The 22,284-nt window shown below is 42.0% G+C and overlaps 1 protein-coding gene across 3 annotated transcripts in view; it reads right to left on the reverse strand.

Annotated features, from left to right (window-relative positions):
* Positions 1-3,099: 3,099 nt before the first annotated feature.
* LOC119494906 (short transient receptor potential channel 7-like) overlaps positions 3,100-22,284 on the reverse strand; it is a 92,943-nt gene continuing 73,758 nt past the window's right edge. For all 3 annotated transcript variants that reach the window (XM_037781133.1, XM_037781132.1, XM_037781131.1), the window contains 5 exons: positions 13,871-14,066; positions 12,023-12,244; positions 7,876-7,956; positions 6,890-6,965; positions 3,100-5,818 (listed from right to left, as the gene is read on the reverse strand). In XM_037781133.1, the coding sequence (XP_037637061.1) occupies positions 5,679-5,818; positions 6,890-6,965; positions 7,876-7,956; positions 12,023-12,244; positions 13,871-14,066 (715 nt within the window). In that variant the 3' untranslated portion in view covers positions 3,100-5,678. The remainder of the gene's footprint in view (positions 5,819-6,889; positions 6,966-7,875; positions 7,957-12,022; positions 12,245-13,870; positions 14,067-22,284) is intronic.

Consider the following 22,284-nt stretch of genomic DNA (forward strand, 5'->3'; position numbering starts at 1 on the left):
TGTGAGCGCGCATGCATATGCGAGTATTCACGCCTGAGTGACTGCGTAATGTGTGTGCCGATTTTTTGGCAGAGAGGGAGCTTGAGCCCACCTACGTGTTCAAGCTTCTAATAATATACCAGGGAGGGTAAGCTGCTGTGTATGTGTGTGTTTATACAAGCAACAAAGCATATTTCTTTTTTTATATGTGTGTGGGTGCCTGCTGCTAAGTTTGTCTCCTGAGGGGGCTTCCAGGCAGTAGGCGGGAGGCGCGTTGGAGAGGGAGTCTAATCTCTCCTCCAAATCCCTGGAATCCCTGTCTTTCGGAGGCGGGAGGTCACATCGCTCACTACTGCTCCGCCGCCAGGAGAGACAGAAACAGAGGAAGACAGATGGAGGAGGCGAGAGGGATGGAGAGAGAGGGAGGATGGAGAGGAGGAGAGGAGGAGGTTCTGGAAACACTTCCTTGCCTTGGGCCTCGGGGACAAATTACACCAGAGAAGGAATGTCAGTTATACTGTGGTGCTCTAACACACACTTCAGGGTTTTCTATGAAAGCACACAGGCTCACAGGTCAAACACAAATGAGCAGATACAATTTTATCTCGTGATTAAAACTGACAAAACACAAACACCTGTACAACACACACACACACACACATTAAGAGAGCGTGTTATTGAGTAATGCCCTTAAGGCCAAAACTCATATCAGAAGACAGCGGGAGACCACTGAAGGAAGTCAGATAAACGAATTTCCTGTGAACTTCCAAAAGCACATCTCACTCAGACTGACTTTGTTGCTATGGAGATAGTCCAGAAGGGGTCCCTGCTGCGGTGTATGTGTGCCGTACAACGTTTTGAGTTCAGTCTTCCTTCTTTTGAGACAGTGTTTTGGCATCAACTGCTTTACTGGCCTGCATATATGGTGCAGCAGTGAGTGATGGGGAGGAAGAGTGGAGGAAACAGAAGGAGAGGATGTGACAAAGATTATAAACCAGACTCAACAACGTGATGAGGAAGGAAAAAGATGCTCTACTGAGTGTACCCAAGCCTGTAATTGTGGTTATTATAGAGTTTTTGCCTAGAGCTATACCTTACAACACATCTTGCAAACCTGAGTCATTGTGAGAATGCAAAAGAGGAGTTTATAGACTCACAAAATTCTGGAGGAGTGCACGGTCACTGCTGAGAAATCTTCTCCATGAACTGGAACTTTCCAAAACTTTACTTTGAACAGCAGCATTTCATTAGAGGGCAATGCATCCAGAGACCTAATGTAAAAACAGATTTCCTTCACCACATACATCATAAACGCTCACAAAGGGGAATAAAACTCCAAGGTTTGCACTGTTTAAAGGTTCATATTACATGATAACTAATACCTGCCTGCAGCTGTCATGAGGGGCCGTGAATGTATGAATTTGCCTACTATTGGTTCAACACTAAAAAGGCAAAATAAATGGTTAACCGTTTTTATCAAAATGTCTTTGCCTTTGGAATGACACTTCAAACCAGTTTTGCTTCAATAAAATTGCCACAAAAAGAAATGGCACTGAAAACAAAGACATCTGTCTAAAAGATGACCATGTACGGTACGTTTTATAGGGAGAACTTTACTGGGTTATTATGTGCAGTGGCAGACTATACAATAAAAGGAAGTCTGTCAGTGACAGCCTGAAACAATGCAGAGAGAGCGGTGGATAAATGGTATGGAGTAAGTGAGGTCTAATAAACATCTGGACATATGTTGGAGCGCAGTGTTTACAGTGCTGCTTAAGAGGGCAGCTCTCAGGATGTCTCTTAACACGCCAAGTGCGTCGGTGAGGTGAACACACACACAGGTGCATGACTCAGCTGCACATATACACACACACTTACAGGAAAGCCAATTTCCACAGACGGGTTTTCTTTGGCTTTTAGGACCGTCTTTAGTCAATGCCGCGGTTGAGTCTGCACTGCAGACTGTAAAAGCATGTATTGCTTTTACGGTAGAGAGAATGTACTGTGTTCAAGGAATTACTCCTGAGGTAGAGTTCCTCATCAGATGAGGGGGGTTGCACTTCAGTTTGTGTTATGTTTAACTAGAGTACCTGCTAGCCTAACCTAGCTGTTAACCTAACCTAGCCGCTCATGTCCTAACTGCTGAGCACTGACTAATCCAGAAATGTGTTGCAGTTTATTTAGGTCCAAGTGCAGAACTGAATTTTATATTTACATGCCCTTTTTTAAGTTTTTGTAGAAACTCAGGACCTTTACCTTTAAAGGAAACTAGTTTAAGTTTTGGTTACCAATCCATAGCTTCTTATTTCTTGGAGCCAGAGAGGAGTTTGCACTGTTAAACATCCCTGATTGGTCAAACTCAAGCCTCATGATTGCTTTTTTGTCCTGCAAAATCTTGTATTTTGTTTTTGTTGTACATAGTTTTTGATAGAGGTTAACCGATTTATCAGTTTGGCCAATTAATCAGCGCCAATAGGACATTTTTTACAGACTATCATTATAGTGGCCGATGGCTGCACAGCCTCCACCAGTCATGCGGGGACGTACATCACCGTTTTGCACGGAGGCTGCATACACAAAGTCAAGGTAGAGGGGGAGAAAAAAAGTTAGCAATTTAGCGTTCTCTCTTCCAAATAATCCAGCCACGTAACTATCCGTTCATGAAATGAAATCACACACTAAAGGATCCTCCTTACCCCGGAAATATGCACCAACATCAATGGTTTGTAAGAGTGGCATTAACAATGTACCAGGATATGCAACAGAAGTAATCCTGGCTGGTCATAAACCACAGAACAGCGCATCCCTTATTGCACATAAATAGGACATATTTACTGTGTGTAAGTGTACACTGGGTGCCGTTTGGATCCTCCCGGCTGCTCAAATGTTTGTTTCAAGAGCATTTGTTCTAAATGTGTACCTTGTGTGTGTGCGTGTGTCTGCATACCGTCGTTGCCAGAGTGCAGAGCAACACTGCAGCCACATGTTTGGTTTTGCTCCAGCTCCTGTCATCGACTGAGGGCCACTGATGAGGACAAACACTGAATATTTAGACTCATTAATTATCATCAAACTCCACCTGCGCAAACATACAGAGCGATCCAATGACTCGACAGACAGTTTAGAGCGTATACTCTCTTTAATTCAAGGATCAAAAATATGACAATATACAGTAGAAGATTTTGGTTTAATCAATAATTCTTGCGTACAAGTGAAAAATACAGTATTTTGGGTTTTTGTTGTTAAAGCGGTGGGAATCATAAAACCTTCTCTGGGAGTCTTTTCATTCCTCGCTTGGTTCTGCACACAGAAAATAGTTAGCTGCTTGTTCACTCTCTGACACATACAGTACAAATAAATAAAGACACAAGTCACACTACTTACTTAAAGGACTCTAAACAACATTTGTGTACCTGAAACAGAATACGGTCACGATAGCTTGAAAACCTCATACCTCTAAAAAAGTGTTTCAATTAAAGCCTTCGGATTAAAAATGATCGCTCACCTTTAATGGTGCTAAGAAGTGTGCTCGGGGTTACTGCACCTACAGTGAGCTCAGGCTTTACCTTAGAAGCTTTAAAAACGACCTGCAAGCATTCAAATATAGACACATTTGTTATGGCAATAACTCATCTCACAGTCCTGCACGTTTTACTGTCATGTTTAATGATGTTAAAATGAATTGATTTGTTTTCCCACCAAAACAAATTATACATAATGACAGCCCTCTAAATGTGAGCAGTATGCCCCCTGCTGATCCGTACCTATGGAGCTAATGACATTGGATAGCATCCACACAATAATAGAATAATAAAACCGTGGTGTTTTAGCTTGATAATATTTCTTTTTTTGATGTTATCGAATTGGTTTTGAAAGCGAATACTCGCAGGAAGCAATTCAATCTGACTATTAAATGTAAAATACCAAAACTATCTAATTTATGACATTTTTTAAATGACAACAAATATAAGCAGACCTGTGTGCAGTGGGGAACAAAATGGCATCCATCGGGTAAGAAACCACATTTTAGAAATGACTGAAGCATCCTAACTAGAAATATAATAATCTGAGACAATCGCCCGACTGTGCTCAGGTTTGGGAACTATAAATAATCGGCTAATGGCTATTTTTTTGTTATCAAAATCCCAAAATAGGCTGCTGTTACATGACGGACAGATGCTATGGCTGATCCAACAGGTCAACATCTTCTTAAACATCCTATTGGTATCTAGATACAGTTTTCCACTTCACAATAAAAAAAGATCTCAATTCTAATGGGCAGAATTAGCAGTTTATCAAACTGTGTATTATTACTGGGATCACATATCCTCTAAATCTAAAGTTCAGTTCAACTATTACCTCCCCATGTCAGTGGAATCACTGGTGAAGTCTAACGCAGACAGTTTGTGCAGCGGTATGTCAAATAAGCCTCCAAAAGAAAAACAAGACCACACAGCTCCTGCAGCACAATCCCAGTGTTTTATAGCCAAACGATTGCACTGTTGTTCCAGACATCTCTCTATATCTCCCACAATCTCTCGTCTGGTTGCCCTAAAGAGATCAGACAGTGTTTTTCTGCCTTCATGTGCTCCTCATAAGCACTGACCTCCTGCATTTTACAGCTGTAAACAACTCCTGGAGGTCATTTTGGGTTACTATTATAGAAAACACTTTGTGCTGCAAAAGCACAATGAAAACAGTTTTCTAGGTCCTATTTAACATTTTTATTGTCTTGAAGTTGTTCAAATATGCATGAGACCTCGACTTCAAAACAAAGCGGGAGAGGTATCGTGTGAAATTTCCCTATTTGTTTTTGTATATCCTGTCTGTATTTGCTATTCATTAATTAACCCGTACTTGCATGCTTTCTGGCAGCACTTAGTACATTGTATTTCAAATAATTCTGAGTGAGGTAAAAATACATGCTGTCTGGAGTATCTGCACTTTTGCCATTTTATTGAACGCTACAATTTCTACTACCTTAACTTATGTTGGAGCTGCAACACTAAACGTCTATACATCACACTGGGTGTTATGTGGACCCACAAAGGTCACTGACTGCATTTTTGGAGGGAGCTTTAATGACTTTCAAATGAGTGCATAAATCCTACACTGTTTCACCGCTTTTTCCTGAAAGTTGTGCATTGTGGATGGAAATGCGTTAATTAGATAGCCTGGTGTATAAAGGGGTATACAGTATCTCGACAGGCGTCACTATGCTTGTCCTGACAAAGTGAAGACGTGGTAGCAAAGCCGGCCTTTCTGGTGTGAAAAACAGTGGCAGTTTTTTTTTTTTTTTTTTCTCAGATACTCTTCTCACTCCCTGAAGATGTCGCTTTTAATTAGAAGTCAACTGTCAACACACCCTTCGACTGAGTGTTTACTTCACCTCCGACCCTCTGACCTCACGCTCACTTGCAGTCGCAGCTATCTTCTTTTCACATTCCTCCTTAAGTGGTCATTGCATATACAAAACACTTGCTATTTGCTTTAACTTTAATTTTCTCTCACGTTTTTTCCTCCATTTTCTCCCCCGTCTATCTCATAAACATCCTGCTTCCCCTCTCCTCTCCCTTTTCTTCTTCCCCTATCAAGGTCTTAAAAATACCTACCCTGACCCGGCTCTCTGCCTCCGTCTCCTCCCTGATTTCACCCTCTATCACATCTCATTCCCCTCTCTCTCCTTCTTGCGAGTCTTGTCAGTGTCTCATGGTGTTCTTGCCAAACTTGTCGCCAAGTTGTTGGATGAGCAGAGCCAGCTCTCCGGCAGCATCGGACTTCTCCTCCAGGAGCTCATAACGGAGGCTAGAAATGTCTTGCTTGATCTCCTTCAGCTCGCCTACAACACAGTCACACACGGACACGACAATCAGGACACGTGAGCCTGAGCAAAAACAGACATGCAAGCATTCGTCTGCATGAAACTGTGCTATAGTTGACACGTGTGAGTATGTGCAGCCATACAGTACATACGCAACCCGGTCTCATTGGAAGGCGTATAAATATCACTAAATTACACAGACATTCTGCGTGTCATGAGGATGCATTTTAGGCCTTTTACATGTCATTTGTACGCCTCTTTTTGTGTGTCATTTGTACGCCACGCAATAAAACTGTGGTAATGTCCGCAGTTAGGTTTAGGCAACAAAATAAACTCACTTAGGTTTAGGAAAAACATGGTTGGGCTTAAAATAAGTATATAAACTAAGTAAAATACGTGACAAACATCACTAAAAAATAATTGACAAACATGTGACAAACGTCACTAATGTAACTTATAAAAGAAAACACCAGTCTCCTGGTTAAAAGTCCTGTGTTTGTTGGACCCATCCACCACCCTTCTCACCCACCATAAGCGGTCTTTCTCGCTTTTTTTTCTACGTCAACTCTGACCGTTGCATATAGGGCTAGGTATCGTTTAAAAAATTACAATGCCAGTACCAATACCAGTACCCTTAAAGTGATACCGATACCAATAGAGTACTTAATTCGATACCTATCATGTGAATGGAAGCCGTGTGTGTGTCCCACTGGCTAGCTAATCGCCGCCGCACTGCACAGCGCTCATACAGCGATTACCGTTGATAAAGCCATCCCCCGACCCACTAGTTGCATATTTACGCAGTCAGTACATGTATTGACTACATGGCGTACAAATGACATGCCATAAGCAACACAGGCGTTCTCATTGCACGCTTAATTTCCTTGCGCATTATCGTGTCATTCCTACACCTTTTCCAGGCTGACATACAATACGACATACAGCATGACCTCATTTCATGGACTTCATACGCACACACAATAACTCCTACATCTAGTCTCTCACTAACAGTCCATACGCTCATGCACACACATGCCCGGAGCAAATAATGACACTGAGAGTGGGCCTTAATCAAGAGGGAATTCTTACCTTCATTGACTTCGTCGCTCTCTCTGTCCACTTGAGCCTTCAGCACAAAGCGCTTAATCAGGCGCTTCATGATATTCTGTGTGGAGGAGAAGACAAGAGAAGATTAAATAGAGAGGAGGTGATGTGACAAAGCATAGTGTTATCTATCCACGCGCCTATGTACACACACACACCCACAAAATCATGCAGACAGTGGTAGAGAGCAGCGCTGTGTCTCTGAGACCGTGTGTGAAATGTTGAGTATTGATCTGTAGCCAACAGGGAAGTCCTGCAGCTGCTGCCAAGGCTCAAACAGTCAATCTCTGCATGTAGGCACTCTGGATATGAGTCTATACCTGTCACCACACATACAATATGTCTAATTAAGTGACTTGTCGATGCTCGGCGCACGGCATCGACAAGACAAAACCCACACAACCTGGGAGGGTTGAGACAAAAGCGTGATCGACCAGTGAAGGAAGTTAGATTTCCCTCAGGAAAAAAGGTGAAGGGCAGACTCAGGAGGAGAGCATCTCTTCCCTCCTCAGCGTGATACTTTGAGCTCATTTACGGAGTGCCTGCTTTCCATCTCCCTCAAACAGCTCATTAGAGGCATTTTCAGCCTCTGCTCTGTTGCTCTCTTTTTCTTTTTGCTGTTCCTCCTCTCCCTCTTTCACCGCAATCATTTGTTCCATCCTGCAGTCCTTTCAGTCGATGCCCTTTCATCCAAAATTCCTTCCTCTCCTTTGTCTCCAGCTCATCTCCCTACCTCCCTCACTCTTCCTTACTCTTTCATATCAGTCTCTCTTTACCTCTTCCGACCCTCTCATTTTCTCTCTTCCTGTCATCCTTTATCACCCTCCAACCCCACCTTTGTTTTGTTCTATATTCCTCAGCCTTAATGTCTCTCTCTCTCTCTCATTTTATTCTTTCTTTTCCCGTCTGCTCGGTCTTCTTTTCTGAGACTCTTCTGTTCGGCTTGGTCTCATCTTCACTCTCTGTCTTACCTGGTATCTGGTCGGGTCTATTGTAGATTTCTTGGGGATGAACTCTTCTCCCGGCCGTGGATACGTCCTGAGGCGTTCATCCTGTTGGAACAGCAAGATACAGACAGACAGTCCAGTGTTAACGTCACATTTCAGGGTTGAGTGATCTTCTATAATGAAAGCATTTGAAAAGGCTGTTAGAGGAGGCAACACGCTGCCAAAACAAAACAACAATGAAAAGCAGGGATTAGTGTTTGTATCTGGTGCCCACAGATGTCTTCAAACTAAGAGAAGGGTAGGAAGAGAATCGACAGCGTCAGCTTTGACCAGAGTGAGTCTCTATTAACTCATTTCTAGATGCCTTCCACGTCCGTGACCTTCCTTTGTAGCTTGTGTGTTATTTCAGCACTGCAGTGTCAAAATGAGTTTAAACTTAAGTGTGGACACATGCAACTAACTGCTACTGTATATGCACTAAAGCTGCGGAGGCGTGGAGCTATCTCAACATAACATTACATAAAAGTTGAATGATTTGGGCTGTCAATTGATTCAAATATTTGATTGCGATTAATCGAAAATTAATCACACATTTTTTATCTGTTCAAAATGTACCTTAATGGGAGATTCGTCAACATGGGAGTGGGCAAATATGCTGCTTTAGGCAAATGTATGTATGTATATATTTATTATTGGAAATCAATTAACAACACAAAACATTGACAAACATTGTTCAGAAACCCTCACAGGTACTGCATTTAGCATAAAAATATATGCTCAAATCATAACATGGCAAACTGCAGCCCAACAGGCAACAACGGCTGTCAGTGTGTCAGTGTGCTGACTTGACTATGACTTGCCCCAAACTGCATGTGATTATCATAAAGTGGGCATGTCTGTAAAGGGGAGACTCGTGGGTACCCATAGAGCCCATTTTCATTCACATATCTTAAGGTCAGAGGTCAAGGGACCCCTTTGAAAATGGCCAAGCCAGTTTTTCCTCGCCAAAATTGAGTGTAAGTTTGGGGCGTTATTTAGCCTCCTTTGTGACAAGCTACTATAACATGGTACTGATGGATTCTTTACGTTTTCTAGTTTCCTATTAATAATGAATGCTAAACAACATGTATATTATTTATTTTTCTGAAGAATAACTGACAAAGCTTAAAAGTTTAAGGTAAAGCCAAATCACATCAGTTTTCAATGTTAAAGGTACAGTGTGTAGGATTTGGTTTTACACTCTGTAGCTCACGTTATCGCAGTTTCACAAGCATGTCGGAGAACTGCGGTGGCCTTCAGGTAACGTAGAAACGTGAAAGGCTCTTTCTAGAGTCAGTGTTTGGTTTATTCGTTCTGGGCTACTGTAGAAACATGAAGGAGCAACATGGCGGACTCTGTGAGAGCTCCCTATGTTAGATATGAAGGGCTCATTCTAATATAATGATAACGAAAACACAATGATTCTTAGCTTCAGGTGATTATACACTACTAAAAACAGAGTTATTTATAAGATAGCATGATTTCTCTCGGAGAGCAACTGAATCTTTTGAAATTATGAATATTCAACATACTGTATAGCTGTGAAAAATGAATAAAATATTATGTCCGCACTAGATTAAAAACAGATTAATTCTAAAATGCTATACATCACCACAGAAAAAAACGTTACTAAAGTTCATGATACAACATCTCTACCAACACACCGTATGTATCCTATTAACGGATAATAAACTTTCAGTCATCTAAAGTAGAAACCATTCATCTGTGCTCTTATTGATTTTATATTGCTTTTTTTTTTTTTTTAATTTTGCAGGGAAACTCATCTTGTGCTCGCTGAAAGAACAAAATGTACAGTCGTTTTTTAATGACATCGGAGAACAGAGCACCCTACTGCAAATACAAATGATTTGCCATAGTGAGGCAAATTGTCGTTTTTATCTACTCACTGTTTTATTGAACCACACAACCAGATGGCAAATGCTGCTTCGGCTTCATGTGGATGTGAGGAACACATCTTTTATGTAGAGAATTAACGAAAAAGCCCAATTGACAAAGCTCAAATCTATTTGATTTGTACTCTGTGATCTAGTCCCTATCAATAACTTGCTTTGTTTGCCTCCACTGCATCCATTTAACTGAAATTCAATTTATCTGCTTTTTGCAAGATATTAATCGTCCCAACTACTGCGAATATATGAAAGACATATTCAGTAAAGGGCCTATGCATCCATCACTACAAATACTTGCTGAACAAACATGTGACCATGACTTGGTTATCTTTCTGAACATATGCTGCTTTGAAACTAACACAATTAGCTTTAATTTAGCCCATAACATGAGAAACATGGACCTAAAGACTGAGAGGACAAAATTACTGATTCAGAAAGACCACGCCGTCTTCTCCAAATCTCACTTGACATTCTCGACGCTGCACTGTGGTCGAGTGTGAGCTTATGTATCGATCGCTCGCTGCACCTGCTTGGCTCCGCAGTTAAACTGTCAGAGCTGCAGAGAACTTCAGGAGCTCACGGAGGCAGCGGGGTGTAACCCATCTTGTCCCCATCTGAAACCTGCCCAGGCATCTGAGCAGACGCAGGCCTGACTAATAGCTTGGCCGAGGCGCTGAAGTGAACCATTTGAGCCGAGGAATCAGACGGAGGAAATGCCTGCGGACAAGGCCAGCTAGTGCTAAGATTGATTCTGTGTTAAATGGCCCATGCTATTTTCTTCACACAATACTTTCTTTTCATTACAGGGATTTCATTTAGATGGACAATCCGTGAGAGGGACAACGTGTGACAATGAACGAAGCTTAAGTTGCATCTCAGGCGTGCCGTGGGAATATCGTGTATTCCCTGGGTCTTAACCACAAGGCCATCTGAGCTCACTGTACATACAGTATTATATTATACAGTATATGTGGAGGTAATTCACAGTCATGCTACAAACAGCTGACCCAGGCCTATATACTGTATACAAGCAAGTCCACTGCAGATTGTTGTGGGCGCAATTAGTGAGCTTGTCCTTCGGCCCTTTTCCAATTTCAACAGCTCTTTAAAACTTCAGTAGGCAGAATGTTTTTGGCATCATTGGGCAAAGATTCCATAATAACCTTTCAGCATATTGTATTCAAGTGCTCTGAGAGATAACTGAACTTCTACACCTCCTCATGGCTCTGTTTTCCGGCTTTAAAAAACTGGCCCGTGACGGGAGACTTTGGCCAATTGCATATCGTTTCAGATATAGCGTTCCTGTTGAGCGTTCCTATTGGCTGTGCTCCGGCTGGTGGGCAGTGTTTGGTATTTCCTCAACTGATCTCAACATGGCTGCCGGGTCACAAACTTTCTCATTTTACAGCTAAACAGTAAACTACAAGATGTTTCTGAAAACATTTGAGGCGAGAAATAGGCATTACAGTAACAGAATATTGATTCATATTTGATCAGAGCTGCCTAGTTTGACCATTTGATCGGAGTTTGCGAGTGATTGACAGCTGCTCAGAAACGGCAGCTGGATGGCAGCCTCGAGCTCGGCTCTGATTGGTTGTTTTCCTCTGGTCTGTGAAAACTTGCAGATGCCATTAGGAGCACCGGAGGACACAGAGGCACACAATTTTTTTCAGATTCCCTGTCTATTACTGTCAATATCTGGATGGAAAGTAGGCTACACTCCTATAAATCAGTACGGCAAAATGTTCTTTAAATAAAAGAAAAAATGCACAAAAGCAAAGAGAGTAAATTTGAGATGAATGGAACCAAACTCTATTAGAAATTGCTGATTGTAACTTGCTTTTTCTATTTAAACTGTTATTTCATAATACCATTTTCCTATTACGTGTAGTTACATGTAATATAATAATATATATGCTGAGCTGAATCGGAGGCAAGAAAAACAAGTTACATGTTGTCAGTAATTTGCTTGTAATTATTGGCTCCCACCACAGTTCCTGGAAAATATAGGAATAGCTGAATCAAAGCACTTAGAAAAGATAATAATACTGTTATGAAGAGAAAATTGGAAAATTATCCATTCTTCACAATGTCGAAAATAAAATCAGCCCATTAGTTGTTCCTGGTCGTATGGGAAAATATTTGTAAAATAACAAAATATGATTTAGTTTGTGTCTGCAATCCGTCATGAGATTAGGAATCAAAGGCTTCCTGACACTGACCTTGGCCTGCGAGTTGAGCATGCCCAGCTCCAGCTCGTTGTTACGGCGACGGCTGTTGGCCTTGCAGAGGTGTATCAAGCCGGACTTGATGCGGAGGACCAGGTAGTAGAAGGATTTTGGGCTGGGAACCAGGTTGAAGGGGACGGGCAGGGTGCGGCCCTCGTCAAAGTAGGAGAGCCACAACTTGGCTCGGGCAAACTTCCACTCCACGTCGGCATCCTCCTGCAGAGACGGACGGACAGAGTAAAGGCGTATTTGAAATAAGCAGCGCTTTGAACACATCAGATTATAGAAACCTTTGAGTTACTTATTTACTTACTTCTAGTTCTTGGACTATTCAGTTTTTTGTGACAACTTCCCAGTGAGAATCCTGCTTCTATTTGTATTCAGTGTTTTTGTTTGTTATCTCCTCCAGGAGATTATGTATTCGGTCGTGTGTACATGCATGCGTCTGTCCTCGGCTAATCTCGCATAATGCTGGACCCATCAGCCTAATATTTTTTGTGGTCATTTATGACTGTATGCTGAAGAACATATTTTAGTGACAACATTTTATTGACTGTTTTATACCCTCACTGACTGCTGACTACTCACTACTCTTAACCGGCCGGTAGGGGCTGCAAGTGACCAACAACTGCTTCAGTTTGGACTCTTGTTTCCACTATGGATTATGAATTGTTCCTTTCTTAAATTGCACCCAAGGTAAGACAATTGTATGTATGTATGTATGTATGTATGTATGTATGTATGCATGTATGTATGTATAACTGCCACTTAGCAAGTGACAAACTGAGCCGAGTACTGAGTACAACGCAGTGCGTCTTCTTATGTCGGTGGGAGGAGAGCTTGTTAGCAGCTACTGGGCAGGTTGTTGTTTTTTTGGGTGATTTATTTGTCATTTCATTTTGATAATTTAATGGTCTGCCTCCGAAGAACGAGATGCCGCTTGGCCGCTGCTCAGCGGGCAGAGAGAGAGACAGTGGGTGTAGAGCCGGCATATTTTCACATGCAACTCTCTGAATTAAGGGTTTATTGTTGGGTGATTGTTGGAACATTGGAGAAAGACTAACCAAGACAGTTTTGGTGAGTTTTATTTTTTTTCTGTCGAGTTTGAATGAAGTGTGTTTTACGATGAGTTAACAAGGCAATTAAGCGAGTCTGAACAGTGAAAGAGAGAAATGTATAGGTGTACAGTTGTATTTTTTATATTTAAAAAGGAGAATAGGTGTAAGAATATTTCCTTTTCTTGACATTTTGTGAGATTATTTTGTTAATTTATTAGAGCTTGTGGAACGTAGCGAACTCGCAGCTCGAACACATCTCTGAGCTGAAACTACAAGACACACCTGCACGAATATATTCGGCAATCGTCCCGAGTCCAGTCCTGCGGTGTGTTTGGCTAACAGAACCAACAGCTAACGGAAGTAAACACACAGTTTCTGTTCAGAGGAAGCGTTAAACAGTCGACATGAAGCGTTACACAGTGAACTGCAGTTTAGCTGCATGGAGCCGGTGCAGACAGCTGCATAGATTAAATTGAGAGCGTATCAGTTGAATGAGACGTGCGAGTAAAAAACGCATCTGACACAATTGTGGTCTAGACAGGGGGTTAGACAGTTGTGGTTTGTATTCATTCAATGAAACATTACAGTCTTTTCAGACACACTTGGCAGAGATATGAGTGCACTTTTCTATTTGCCTTTGCATTGATTTTTTTTATGGCTTGTGGTTTTTTCAACTCACTCTCTAATTCTCCTGCAGGCTCAGAGGTGATCAAACATTGATCCCTATTGACCTGTTGACAATATCATACCCTTTCTATATTGACTGATCCTCTTATTTATGTACCTCTATCTCCTGGTATGAGCTGTTGATCATAGCAATGAGCATGTTGAGGAGGACGACCACCATCGTGACATTATAGACTCCGTACAGCACGTAGCCGATGTTCTCTATGAACTTATGGTCGTACTTCAGCACCACCGAGATCACTTCAGACAGCCCGAAGATCGACCAGAAGAGAGTCTTAAAACTTTCTTCCACCCTGCAAAAGGAAAGAGAGAGAAGATGTGGCAGTAAGAAAACAGTACATGACAGTGAAGACACACATAAAAGCCCACCATGTTAGCTGCTAATTGCGCTCTGACTCAGACACATGCACACATACGAGCACACAAAATGCATTTAAATGTTGTGAGGTTTATGAGGTGGCACTGATGAAATAACTGATGAGTCATGTCCAATTTGGACACATTATCCCATTATCTCTCTCACGCATACACGTACATAAAACATGTTTGACTTCTGCAAAACTGAAAAAGCAGGAAATGACTCGACTTCAGCATTTGGGATAATTTGGTTTCTACAAGTCAGTTCATTAAGCCTGTAGCCTTGTCCTATGTTGACCTTTAAACAAAATAGATGCTGAAACGTCACTGCAGTTAATGGGGAAACAATAAAGGTTTGTTTTTCGCTCCATAACTTAAAATAAATGTGTGTGGTCTTTTTTGAGGGGTGTCAAGGATGCATCTAACAAGATAAACAAAGAAACATTTCAACCCAGGGTTAATTAAAGTCAATCAAAAGACATTTTTCATGGTGGTCAAGTGTTTGTTCTTCAGTTTAATTTGAGTATCATTGTGAATAGGGCTGCACAATTAATACAAATTTGATCAAAATCGCAATATGGCCTACTGCAATTTTCAAATTGCAGTCCATCCATCTTCAACCGCTTATCCGGGGTCGGGTCGCGGGGGCAACAGCTCCAGCAGGGGACCCCAAACTTCCCTTTCCCGGGCCACATTAACCAGCTCTGACTGGGGGATCCCGAGGCATTCCCAGGCCAGTGTGGAGATATAATCTCTCCACCTAGTCCTGGGTCTTTCCCGTGGCCTCCTCCCAGCTGGTCGTGCCTGGAACACCTCCCTAGGAAGGCGCCCAGGGGGCATCCTTGCTAGATGCCCAAACCACCTCGGCTGGCTCCTTTCAACGCAAAGGAGCAGCGGCTCTACTCCGAGTTCCTCGTGGATGACTGAGCTTCTCACCCTATCTCTAAGGGAGCCATCCGCCTGAGGAAACCCATTTCGGCCGCTAGTTCTTTCGGTCATGACCCAGTCCTTATGACCGTAGTGGGAGTAGGGACGAAGATTGACCGGTAGATCGAGAGCGTTGCCTTCTGGCTCAGCTCTCTTTTCGTCCCAATGGTGCGGTAAAGCGAATGCAATACCGCCCCCGCTGCTCCGATTCTCCGGCCAATCTCAAATCGCAGGAGGCACAATATTTGTTAAAGGTGAAATGTGTGTCAAAAATACCATTTTAAATTAAATATTGTGGTGCTGCAGAGATGTCCTGGCCAACACATCATATTCTACAGCCTTAACAAAACATCTTTGCTTGGTACAGATCCCAGCAAAAATCACAACATAAGCATTTTAATAATGTTTTTAAATGAAAATAATGAAGATGAAGAATAATCATGAAAAAAATTAGCATTGCCCCTAACATCGCAATTGCAATATCAGTCAAAATAATCACAATTTGTTTTTGTGAATACAATTTCTGAGACTGTTCATTGTAGAGACTGCAGGCAGCAGTTGTGGTTGAAATACCTAAAGTTCTTCTTTTCCTCCTGAAAATTACATATGAAAAATCAAACTCTGCAACTTTTAAAAAATGTACTTTGCTTTTTCCTGAGGTCCACAGTCAAATCTCCAATCAGCCCGAGGCATTATTTTCTGACATTGACTCAAGGTAAAACAGCATAACGCTGCAAGACCCGTCAACATTGACATTCAGCTACATGTCTGTCGTTAAATATTCCATGAATGGCAGGCATGGGCTCGAGATGACAGAGGGGGGGGCGGCACCTGCTTGGATAGCTGGAGGGGTTGGAGGTGGAAGGAGGCTGTGGGGAGAGAGACGCTCTATAGGATCCTGGTCTGAGGCTGTGGGCGTCTTCTAACTTAACTTCTTTCAAAGAGACAGTTTCATTGTCAAGGAGAGAGCTAGGTGAAGGCACAGAGAGAAGAATCACAACCTCAACAAGGATTAAAAAGACAGAGACAGACACAAACACACACAGACTCTCCCCTTCTCTCTCTCTCTCTCTCTCACACGCACGCACGCACAAACACACACACACACACACACACACACACACACACACACACATACATGAAAACAGAGATTCCTCTGGGTACTTCAGCTTTGACCTTTCAGGCAGAAAGCAAAACACTCTTCAACCTTCAAGACCAGATCTGTGTGTGTGTTCTCTCTCTCTCTAACTAGGCTGCAAAACATCTAAGGATATGCTGCGCCTTTATCCAACACATTTCCTTGAAAAATACTTTGGTTTTCTGGGTTACGCATTGATGCTTCCACCAGGTAGAAATAAACAGATGGAACTCTGCAATTATATTGTGAAAAGAAATCCCTTTACTGTCTTTTCTTGCATCACGTTTAGCCTAGAACAACCCTGTTCCTTGTTGTTGCTCATTAGAAACACCCGTGAATTACTCCCTGTGTCAGACTGGCCTTGAAACTATTCCCTTGGCATCTCTGAACTTTAGCTGAATGGCATGATTAATGGTCAGTGCATACCATGTATTTATAGCTTTTAACCTCTGAATGAATGCATGTTTTTTTCTATGAACTTCAAATATGCTCTCACAAGGAAAAGACATCCCGTTTTCATTGATTTCTCCACGTTAACATGAATCTGCTCACCTGCTAACATGACACATGTCCTTATGATATCTTGCCTAGGATAACTGTTCTCAATCAGTGTCTTACTATGAGTGATGGGCTCCTACATGAAGCATGGATGTATAATAAGAACTGGATACCGGACCCAAAGATTGCACCTATTCATTCCAATGAGAATTGCTCGCCTGGCGCATATGCAGAAAACGTTTTCTAGGGTTTACTTCAGGGGTATGCAGCCCACTGAATATGCACAGTAGTATTTCTCCTGCTGGCCCCGCCCGCAAGTTCACGCTCGGCCCATAGACTTTACATTGTGATGACGTCACAGATCTCAAAATCGCTTTTCTCAGCTCGAGGAAAGTTTTACAAATATAATCCATGGATCAAAAATTCATAATAGAAAGAGTCATAATCAACCTTGTTTGCAGTTCGAGGTGTCCTGTCATCAGTTTTACAGACGTCGGTACTCTATGGGGAAAATGCTTTTTTGGCCTTTTTGGATACTTTTCGCTGCAATACCGTGAGTGGCTACTGGAATAAATTGGAAGCAACGCTGAGCGGCGGCACGGTATCCAGGTCTTATTATACATCCATACCATGAACACACAATTTTCTGCCAAACCTGGAATGACTTCGGTTATTTCACATTTCAGATTTTTGTATTTCTCATTGGTTTTAAGTGGACGGGACTCAGAATTTAGCATCACATAAATCAGAACAGTTGGTGGCCGCGGTCAAATCTGATCAAACTACACCCACCAACCCTGTCTCCTAGAAATTCCTTCACTAAATTGTTTTGCCATTTATGTTGTGCTGGTAAACGTAATCGTTGCCTGTATTATGTTCACAAGCAACACTTTTTTTTAGTGAATGAAGTTCGACATTTATGTACTGCAGGGGATCCAAAGTCCCTGGTGTTAGCAGCAGGTTTGCACAGAGATGAACTTTTGCTGGCCAAAGCTGAACAGACGATTCTTTTCTACTGAGACTTTTGCAAGTTCGCTAAGTTCCGGATTTGCACTGGTATACGGTATATTGCCTCAGGGAAATAGCCATATGCTCACTCTAAAGTCCGACATGCAGTAGGCAATTTGAGGGGGGATGAGAGGGGTTGCCAACCCCCCCTCTCCATCCCCTAGTAGCAGAGAGAGTGCAGGGACAGAGGAGTTGTTTAGTTGAGTATGTTAGTCTAGTCTACCTGACTCATTGATCCTTTATCTGACTGAGGTTTGGGCAAGTTAGAATCTATGGCCCCGACCATGGCTTTGAAATATCAGCAGTATTGATAAATCCATGGCGTTGTCCGTGGTGCTGAAGTCGCAGACGGATTTGTAATTGTAACTTTTTCTCTGAGTCTTGTCCTTCTGTGTATTAAAAAAATACAGAACCAAAAGAGTCGTTAGTGGGGTGGTTCGCTAGTCGCGGGTGAATGACACAAACACGTCCCCCCTGTTAAACATTTACATGACATTTCTTATTTCTGCACTCTTGTGACCTGAAAGGTGTAATACTGAAAAACTCAAAATACTAAATGCATTTAGAGGTCCAAACCAGGGGTGGGCGATATATCAAATATACTCGATGTGCAGCGGATTGTTTTACGTGCGATGTAATGAATGACTATATCGCCAACATCGAGTACAAATATTAATTGTCACATAATTTTTTGAAGCCGCCGGCATGAGACTTGCTCTGGCATTACATTTCTCCCGTGGCTCTTTTTCTCTGACAGATACACTCTCCTGGGCAAATGTGTGTGGCACATGAGCATGGATGCACGTATGGGGCATGTGTTTTTGTATCTAAAGTGAAGCAGGGAACCGGGAAGCGAGTTTATACGTGTCAAGGTCGGAAAAAGTGATGGAAGGTGATAGCCTCCACTGCGAAAAAAAGACAAACAAACAAACTAGCCCCCCTATAACTAGCTTTACTTACAAAAGCAACCCAGGACTTGCTTAAAAATAAAAATTATCTTTGGGTGAATGTGATTTGACATAAATTCAATAAGTCAGTCAGTCAATAAGAAATAAAGAATTAAAACAAAATGAATAAATATTAAATAATAAATAAAATGAATGATCATTTAAAAAAACTACTGCCTGCAAACTGTATTTTGGAGAAAAATGTAATCTCAATAATGTGAATAATTAGTCAAACTTAATGAGAATACATTTCCAAAGACCAATCTGACTTCAATATGACAGTGCACCACCTCAGAGAGTTCAGATTAGTTTGCTAGAATGATCATGCTGGTATGATCATACGCATCAAATGTTATGTTATTGCAGAGAAAATGTGAAAATATTGAGGTATATATTGCATATCGCGATATAGCCTAAAAATATAAATATATAATTTCTAAGTCATGTCACCCAGTCCTAGTCCAGACCTGCGTATTCCATGGCAACATAGGACTCAAACCTCCCGGCACCAAGATGAACTGCCCTTGTCCTAATCCCTATCAACCCCTGACCCCCATTTTTTCTGAGGGTAAGGACACGAGGCAACTTCCCAAAGCAAGAAATGGCAACATCAATAATGTGTTAATCAATTGTTGTCAAGAAAAAGATAATTGAAACAAAATACAGGAACAAATATCAATAAGTGCAGCAAGGGAGGTTACTTTCAATGTGGATGCAGAGGCACCCCCATTACAGGAACACTGGAGGCATGTGTAAACAGAAACACATTGTCAAGCATTAATAGTAGTTCTTTGTGTTGTTGTAATAGATGGCCTTGGCATCAGACAGACCATTGCTGCGAGACTATCAGCGGCCAAAGGCTGATATCAACAATACCATCTTCTCGCTCTCTATTCACATCACACACATCCACCAGCCTATCGCGCAATCAGGAGAGCTGAGGAAGGTGATTTTGGTGGCCTCGCCTTGACAACCTGTTATTTCGAGCCTTCTCTCTTTAAATAATGCCTCGTCACTTATCTGGAGCCTCTCTTACAAGATAAAAATTGCTTTCCCGTGGCTTTGAAAAATGAAACGAAATAAAAAAAGGGGACAATTATCTGGTCTCTATTACGTTATTATCTTTTTAATCAAATTATTCTGTCTCCCAGCTCTCCTTCCCACCCGTGTGAAATGCTCACTCGATTTACATTTTTACGTGCCCCCCCCCGCCGCCCAAAAAAAGAATGTGAGTGTAGATAATGATGAAGGGCTTTGTTCCAGGCAACATTAATGTGCCATTAAACCAGACACTGGCAGGGACAAATGCACACAACGCAATTAGAAGTACACACTCACCACATAGCTGGCTATTTATACACACTGTTCATCTGTTCGCCTGGGCAGACTGGTAGTTTCAGATAAAGTTCCAAAAAAAACCTCCTTACAGAGCCGTACAAGTCACCCATACATGGCTACATACATCACACCTCCTCACTTAGAGGTCATTTGACAATCAGATGAATGCCAGTCTTAAAATGAATAAACAAACAGTTAAGAAAAATAAATAAAATGGAGATATCTGTTTTTGTAAATGAACCATTCAAGTGAGAGAAGAGGGTCTTCTTCCCTACTGGATAACGCTGATAGACGAGCAGCCGGCGCCGCTGTGCACCGTCATTTGTTATGCTCAGCTTGTTTGCTGCTTATTTGATTCAGTGAAATCTGCGGGAGATGCCTCTCTGGGAGGAAGTGCAATTATGAAAAATCTCAAATGCATCCTTAGAGATCAACAACATTGATAAATTTCAATTTGTCTTTTGCTAATGTCAGCTCGGGTACCGGTCATGTGTGTATTATGCAATAAACTGTAACTGAGATATATGAGACGCTCTGGATGATGGAGGATTTCTGAATGAGATTATTTCATTACAAACTTGTGGGTTATGACATCATTGCGCAACAGGCAGTGAATCAGCAGGGACGGTGGGCATCTGGACAAGGAGATGGACAGTGTGTTATTATCGGTTATTAAGAGTGACAGCTCCCGATGGGCTGCACGCAGCATGACGGCTTCACGTGCGCACACACACTCTCACCCCTGCAGGACGCCGACAGTAAAAACTCTGTTACCACTCTCTACCACACACACATACACTCATGCCAAATACAGCATCGTCTGTGTGTGCGGGGGATTGGTGAGTCACCTCGGTTCTGCAGGAGCAGTCCAAACCCAATCACCGACGGGCCCAAATCAACCTCTTCCCCCCCGAGACATGCTCTCCGTCTCTCGTGCTTTAACTTTGTCGTTGTCTTAGTTCCTCTCTCTCATCTCTGCTTCTCGTTCGTTTGCTCTATCTCTCTCACCCATTTTCTCATTATCTCCCCATTGCCATTGCTTTTATATCTTTCTACGCATCACCCTCCCTCCCTCTCTCTCTCTCTCTCACGCCCCTTCCATCTTTCATCCCAACAGCTTTTAGCTATTTCTGTCGCTCAATCTCTTCGTGTGATTTATACTTTTGTTATTTTCATTATTTTTCCCCCTCTCATATATTTCTCCTCTATGTTTAATCTGCAGCAATATTCTCACATTGGCCGAATGTAAATGTAAATGTAGACTTCGTGAACGGCTGCACCCAGCCTTCTGCTCGGTGTCTCTCCTTCTGCCCTTCAGTCATTAGCAAGATATTAAATTCCTCTTCCTCGATCTGTTTTTTTTTTTTTTTTCTCCTCTCCTCTCCTACAGACAGATAAGTAGTCAGATAGACAGGCAACTATAGACGAAACATCTTTAAATATTAAATTGAGTTTAACTTTCTATCTGTCGCACCAAAGGAGCTGTCACCATGGTGACAGCCGGGGTTGGGCCTTGCCTACCTCAGGTTTTAATGAATGAATGAATGAATGCTACTCCCGAGAGATGCCTGCCTGTGTGTGTGTGTTTGATAGAGAGACAAAAAGAGGGAGAAGGAAAGAGAAACTGAACAAAAACTGATGTGTGCGTCTCATGAGTGCGTCTGTTTATGAGTGTGTGTGTGTGTGTGTGTGTATTTGTGTGACAGACGGCGGGAAACAAAATGAGATGGAAATAGAGCACAAAAAGGAGGCTGTTTTGGTGTCTTCAGGCAAGAAATCTTATTAAGTGGGGAGTTCAACACCACAAGAAGAGCAATTAAGAGTGTTTTGATGCTGAATCAAACGCGACATCAACTTTTGTACTTTTAATTTGTCTGCCTGCAAGGATGTCTCCACATGTCGAAGCAGTGTACATGGGGACACAAGCAGACGATGCTCAGGGAGTTTGCAGGATGGTGTCTTTATTAGACTTTCCAAAAACAAAGAACAAGGATTTGGGGAAGTTTACACAACAGCAACCCAACCCTAGCCAAACTTGTTACCTACGATATTAATACCCGAGTGTTACGTTTACCAAATTCAATGCTTAGTTGAATTCTAAAAGCCTTTTCTACTGAAACCTTAAAAACAGAAACGTTTAAACGTTTTAAAATACAAACAATTAGGCATCAATTTTAACTTTGTCTTGCTCAAAGTAAGCTAAGCAACCAAGGTTAATTTAGAAAGAAATAGAGTGCTGCAGGAATGAGTCCTAAAACCCGGAAATGAGTTAGCACTTTAGCACTTCTGGTTCCCTCT

The sequence above is a fragment of the Sebastes umbrosus genome, chromosome 9 (genome assembly GCF_015220745.1).
Source record: "Sebastes umbrosus isolate fSebUmb1 chromosome 9, fSebUmb1.pri, whole genome shotgun sequence".
In the NCBI taxonomy this organism is placed as follows: domain Eukaryota; kingdom Metazoa; phylum Chordata; class Actinopteri; order Perciformes; family Sebastidae; genus Sebastes; species Sebastes umbrosus.